Genomic DNA, 6,122 nt, shown 5'->3' with positions numbered 1-6,122 from the left:
AGACAACGTGAAATGGAGAGGAATATAACTACTTTTTAAAATGAAATTACAAATTGAATGGACACTGATTATGTACAACTAAATGAGTTAATTATACTATAACACATTATCTTCCATATATTATGAATTCACATTCAAATTTAGAACTCTCATGTAAATTAATTGCACATGTTAACAAAACCTCTGTTTATTATACATACACAGTTATCACAAATACATTTTTAAATGTTCCCCCACATTTGTTATTTGCAGTGAGAATTATGATAAATGAAGACAGTGTATAAGGGACATTAAGTCAGCTTTGATTCCATTATTAAGAAACCCATACAGAATTGGATTCAGACAACAAGACATCATGCCCAACAAGTGACAAATGCAATACACCAACTTGAAATGCCTGTTTGAGATGAGGTTGTCGTTAAAGTCCGTGACCACGTGGAACAGGTGGAGTGGCATCCAGCTCACGGCAAACACCAGGATCAGCACGGTCAGTCGGTAGAAAACGCTGCGAGATCTCTTCCTGATTCGCATGATGGAGCGTTTCACTCTGAGCTCATGCACACGGGCGTTTTCTTCAGGCTTCATCTCGAAGCAGGTGGGGACCCCGGGGATGAGCTTACTGGAAGAGGGCTGACTCCTCACAGAGCTGGGGTTCTCAGGCAACATGCCCAAATGCTTCTCCTGAGAAGGTCTCGCCGGAGCAGGCAGCACACAAGCTGTCTTCTTGCTGTATCTTCTTCGGTGTTTCCTGATGAACGCGTAGCTCCATTTATGGCTGCCAGGGAGTTTCACCTCGGGCCCAGCACCCTTCTTGGATGGATGAAGAGTTAAGTTGATCATCTCATTTTCTTCGAGTCTGTTTTCTTTGTTGGACAGTCCACAGCTGATGCTCCTGCAGACGCTGGTATGACTTACAGTGAGACAAACGAGGGGCAGGATGTACTGAACCAGCAAGAGAGAGATGGTAAAGGCGATTCTGTATGAATCAGATGGCCACGACTCCACACACAGATACCTGCTGCTCAGCAGTGTGGAGCCAAATGTTTCCTGGAGTTCCACAAGACTGTGAAACACCGGCAGGGGAGAACAAATCGCAAAGCCCAGGGTCCAGACGGTCGCTATCAGGAAGTAGCCGTGGTTGGCTGTTAAGTTATTGGAGATGGGGTGTTTTATCATGTGGTACCGGACAATAGCGATCGAGATCAAAATGAGAGTGGAAACGAGCACGGACACGCACTGAAGGAACGGCATGATATGGCACATGACTTTCCCAAACATCCACTGGTCCAGCAACACAGAGGTGAGTGTGAAAGGTGAGCAAAACAGCACAACCAAGATGTCAGAGAAGGCCAGGTTTCCTATGAGGAAGTTTACTGTGGTCTTCTGATGGCGCTTTTTCACGAGAGCCATTAAAATAAGCAGGTTCCCCATAAAACCAAGGAGACTTACAAATGTATAAAGCCCAATCAGAAAATACTGTAGGTCATCCACACTGCTTTTGTAGTCGTCCCAGACTGGGAAGTCAGATTTCCGAGTAGTAGCAGTATTGTTCTCTGTGGCAAGTGTCTTATTATAAAAGTCCTTGAGCTCTAAATCCATATTATAGCCCTGCTTGGAATAAAGAGATGTTCATTAGCAACTTGCAAAAATTATATGACTGCTAGAAGTTAACCCATTCAGATTTGATAGTTTGTTCCCATTCGTTTACTAATCTCCAAGAGAAGTGAGCACTTTTTTTAAAAACAACATTTATTTTATTTTTTATTTATTTGAAAGGCAGAGTTACAGAGAGAGATATGGAGAGAGAGGTTCCCGTTGCCAGTTCACTCCCCAAATGGCAGCAATGGCAGGGACTGGGACAGGCCAAAGCCAGGAGCCAGGAGCTTCTATCAGGTCTTCCACATGGGTGCAAGGACCCAAGTATTTGGGCCACTCTTTGATGCTTTCCCAAGTGCATTAGTAGGGAGCTGGATCAGAAGTGGAGCAGGGGCCGGCGCCGTGGCTCCATAGGCTATTCCTTCGCCTGTGGCGCCTGCACACCGGGTTCTAGTCCCAGTCGGGGCGCCGGATTCTGTCCCTGTTGCCCCTCTTCCAGGCCAGCTCTCTGCTGTGGCCCAGGAGTGCAATGGAGGATGGCCCAAGTGCTTGGGGCCTGCACCCCATGGGAGACCAGGAGAAGCACCTGGCTCGTGGCTTCGTGCGCCGGCTACAACGCGCCAGCCGCGGCGGCCATTGGAGGGTGAACCAACGGCAAAGGAAGACCTTTCTCTCTGTCTCTCTCTCTCACTGTCCACTCTGCCCATCCAAAAAAAAAAAAAAAAAAAGAAAAAAAAAAGAAAGAAAAGAAAAGAAAAGTGGAGCAGACAGGACTCAGGACTTGAACAGGTGCCCACATGGGATTTCAGCATTGCAGGTGGTGGCTTTATCTTCCAAGCCACAATGCAGACCCCAGGTGACTTTTTTAATTGGTTCCACGTGCAGTGCAAATGCTAGTTGATGACAATCACAAGAAGTTAGTCCATCCACACTGAGTTAATCTGTGTTCCAGTAGAAAACTTTGTTTTTAAATTCATGTTGGAAGTAATATAAATTAAAGACAAATGTATCTAAGAACTTCAAGATATATAACTTCTGCATCTTATATATCTTGAACTAATACTAAGGCTAGTCAAGATACCTGGTACATGATAGGTCCCATAATCTTACCTTTAAAAAGTCTTTTTTCATGCTTGAATCAAGGCCAAACTTGAAAGACACGTATCCTAAAGTTCTCCTTAGCCTACTCACTTGATACAGTCTCCTTCAGTCTTCGCACAAGCTCGTACAGAGCTCTGCCTGATGCCACATGTCACAACCTGCTTTACACTACGATTCTAATGCCTACCAGTCTGCCTTGCTTCCTTATAATCACGGAAAAAGCACAAACTGTCCCTCATTCACCATTGTAACCACCACAGCACATGGGCTCAGTAACATTTTTGAAGATCCTTTCTATGTAGGTAAAAAGATGCTTTGGCTACATATTAATATCTATTTACTCACTTATTGCTAGATATAATTGAATAATTAAAGTTGTAAAACACATGTATATTTAAATTAATAAAAACATTGTGGTCTCAGTTTATGAGGACTTACAGCTACTGGTTCAACAAATTTCCAAATTTCCTATTGTGTACATACATCATTATAAGTAAGTTTAACTTCAGTTTTATTTCCTTATTTCTGGAATTATTTTCGGGAAGTTGATGATATCCCTCTGAAGACAAATTCATTTAAAACCTGGAGCTCATATTCACTCCTCCTGAGGCCTTAACCAACAATTTGCCTCGCTGTTGCCTCCAGGGGAAAAGGGTAGCCGGCACAGAAGTGACTCATGTGGCTGCTGGATGAGCTTACTCATCACAGGACTAGCTGGTAGCCTCCCCACAGTGATGCCGGGTAGATCGCTGAACTTCTGATCACATATCTTCTGCTGGCATTTCTGCCTAATTTCCTGAGCTCTGGTGACCCCCTGGCTTGATCTAGCTCCTTCAAGACCCTATTTATTATCTGTGCAGGCTACTGGCAACTGCGCTCCAGTTTGTTCTGATTCACGTCCTTGAATCGACCCCTTTCCTGTACCTTTGTGGTGGCTCAGCAGTTACTGAGTGTCTGCTTTCCCACAATCAAGGCAGGGACAAGAGGCAAACTGAACAGCACCTTCTACAATGATTTTGTGCTTTCCTGGAGCCGGTAACAGTAGATGACACTTACTTAGAGGAAAATTACCATCCAAAACTTTTCGTAAAAAGGAAATGCAGTACAATTGGTGGTGATAGAAACAGGGAGTTTTGAGTCTAAAATTCAGATCTTCTCCAAAGTGTGCAATCAGAATTGATCAGACCTCTCTATTAAATGGAAATAGGGAAAGGTTTTAATTCTTGATGTTGCTTAACAGATGTTGTATCACATACATAATGGATGCTAAATAATTTGCTACTCATCATTTTAGAGAAGTAGTTTAGTTTTCCCATGTTACAAATAACAGAAATGAATCACCCTGGGAACATGGGAAAATTCATTATCTATGTACGTGTATTCATACTTGTATACAAGTTTGTATGTATATACATAAATATTTATGTGTGTATGGATATACATTTGTGGAAAGTGGAGTTAAAAGTTTACTTGGGTGCAAAGAAATTTTGAAATCCTTGCATTTGGGGGAATGTCAAAAAGTTCATGAGAAATGCATATTATAAGAAAACTGAATGGATTTCAAGCTTTTGGCAGCAAAACGTATTGTGTGTGTATGTGTGTGCATAAGTAATCACTGTAATTAGAAATGCTTCAACTGGTCTCCAATAAAATGAGATAGTCGCATAGACAATAATAGTTTAACACTTCAAAATTTTAAGTTGGATATTTCATTGTAAATGCTATAACATAAACATCAAAATAAAATGCAAAATATATTTACCTCATATTTTTATTAAAATATTTCTATTTTAAATATATGCACCTAAAATGTTGAATCCATTAAATTATAAAACTACTGATTCCCTACGGAACAAGTGAAAGAAATGCCATCATGAGTATTCACCGGACACTGGGGAGAAACTGAGGACATTTCTCTCTCTCTCAAGTAGTCAAGTGTTTTTTTAATCAAGCAGCTAATGTACATATTAAAGGACACACCTCTTTTACTGAGTATTTAAGAAAGATTCGTTATTTACTGGATATCTAGTGAATCTGCTCTGCTCTAATGGCATAAAGATGACTAATACAAAGTATTAATAGAGGGCTCATCTACAAGTGACTAAGCCAAGGCCACAGGGTGACTAACTGATAATCAAAGGCCCTAAATGGATCATGAATTAATACGTGAATGAGGAGTACTCTCCTGACGGCTAGTGATGCACTCTTTCCACTGTTGCATGGACACTTGCATTGCTGCTGCATCTAATGGAGCCTGATGTACCTATTGATAGATCACTAAGTTATCTTTTTCCCCTATATTTTTTCTCTAATATTCATTTATTAATTTGACTTTGGTGTGACTATGTCCTCAACTTTGCTACTCTCCCTGTAGCCCCACCGCCATCACCACACCAACATACACACAGTTAACACCTAACACAGTACTTTACTTCTGGGACTCTGCTCTGATTGGTAAGTTCTTCTCACACTATTTTGCATATTGCATATTTGCATATTTCAAATAGTGGGTTTGGGGGGGTGGGGCTTGTTAAGCAGTTTCTTTAAAAGTGCCTCCTTGTAGTCAGGAGATAATTTAAACTTTAGGCAAATTTCTCAAAAAAGACTTAAGTCTTCTGTATTAAAGTTGAAAATCTAAGGTAGAGGAACTACTTAAAGAACACATAAGAGATTTCTTTCCTTAAACTTATCCTGTCCCTCTTCCCAAGCAACACAATAAGCAAACCTATAATGTATACATAAATCTCTATCACAATTATCGGCTTTTCAACAAGTGCTATAACGAACGCTGTGTGATTTTACACAACATATTGTATGTGGGACAAAAGCACTGTCATGTGGGAAACTTGCTTCACTTCAGATTACTACAGAGATTGTGAAATGTAACCAAAGACAGAATGTTTTAAAAATGAAGTTTTATTAAATCCGAAATCCCATAGGGACCATGAGAAACCTCTATTGCTTTATTGTGCTTAATTCCTCTATATTCTTCTTCTCTTCTGTATGCATGTGTAATTGCCACCGTTAGCATGTCCAGGCTGAACTGAACTTTAACTGCCTTAGGAAAAAGTGAGAAAGAGAGAAGTTCTCCATTAAACTATTAAAGAAAAAAAAGTATCTTTGAAAAGATTTGTTTTAATTTTCTTTCAAGTTGATCTATGTGACACCAATGAAGTACTCTGAATAAAAGCCTCAGTACTTTAAGGAAACAGTTCTCCAATAACAGAAGAACTACAGGGAACTGAAAGGACACTCAAAGACTGATACACTGAACCAAGATTTCTTTGTTGAAAATGCACAGCATACTTCTCCCAAAGGCTGCCAATCACACGAAGGAATAAAATGGCTTTTCCCTCTAGCAATCAACTCGTGCCTGTCTTGCTGCGATCCTAGAACAATGGCAAGATTCCAGGTTCCCAAATATT

The 6,122-nt window shown here is 40.7% G+C and overlaps 1 protein-coding gene across 1 annotated transcript; it reads right to left on the bottom strand.

Moving 5' to 3' along the window:
• Positions 1-211: 211 nt before the first annotated feature.
• Positions 212-1,599, bottom strand: NPY5R (neuropeptide Y receptor Y5). Its single transcript, XM_062198992.1, has one exon. The coding sequence runs from the start codon at positions 1,597-1,599 to the stop codon at positions 259-261; it is 1,341 nt and encodes a 446-aa protein (XP_062054976.1). The 3' UTR covers positions 212-258.
• Between the last annotated feature and the right edge of the window lie 4,523 nt (positions 1,600-6,122).

The sequence above is a fragment of the Lepus europaeus genome, chromosome 8, assembly GCF_033115175.1.
Source record: "Lepus europaeus isolate LE1 chromosome 8, mLepTim1.pri, whole genome shotgun sequence".
Classification (NCBI taxonomy): Eukaryota; Metazoa; Chordata; class Mammalia; order Lagomorpha; family Leporidae; genus Lepus; species Lepus europaeus.
The sequence above is the reverse complement of the archived record's forward strand: the minus strand, read 5'-3'. Positions and strand labels throughout refer to the sequence as shown.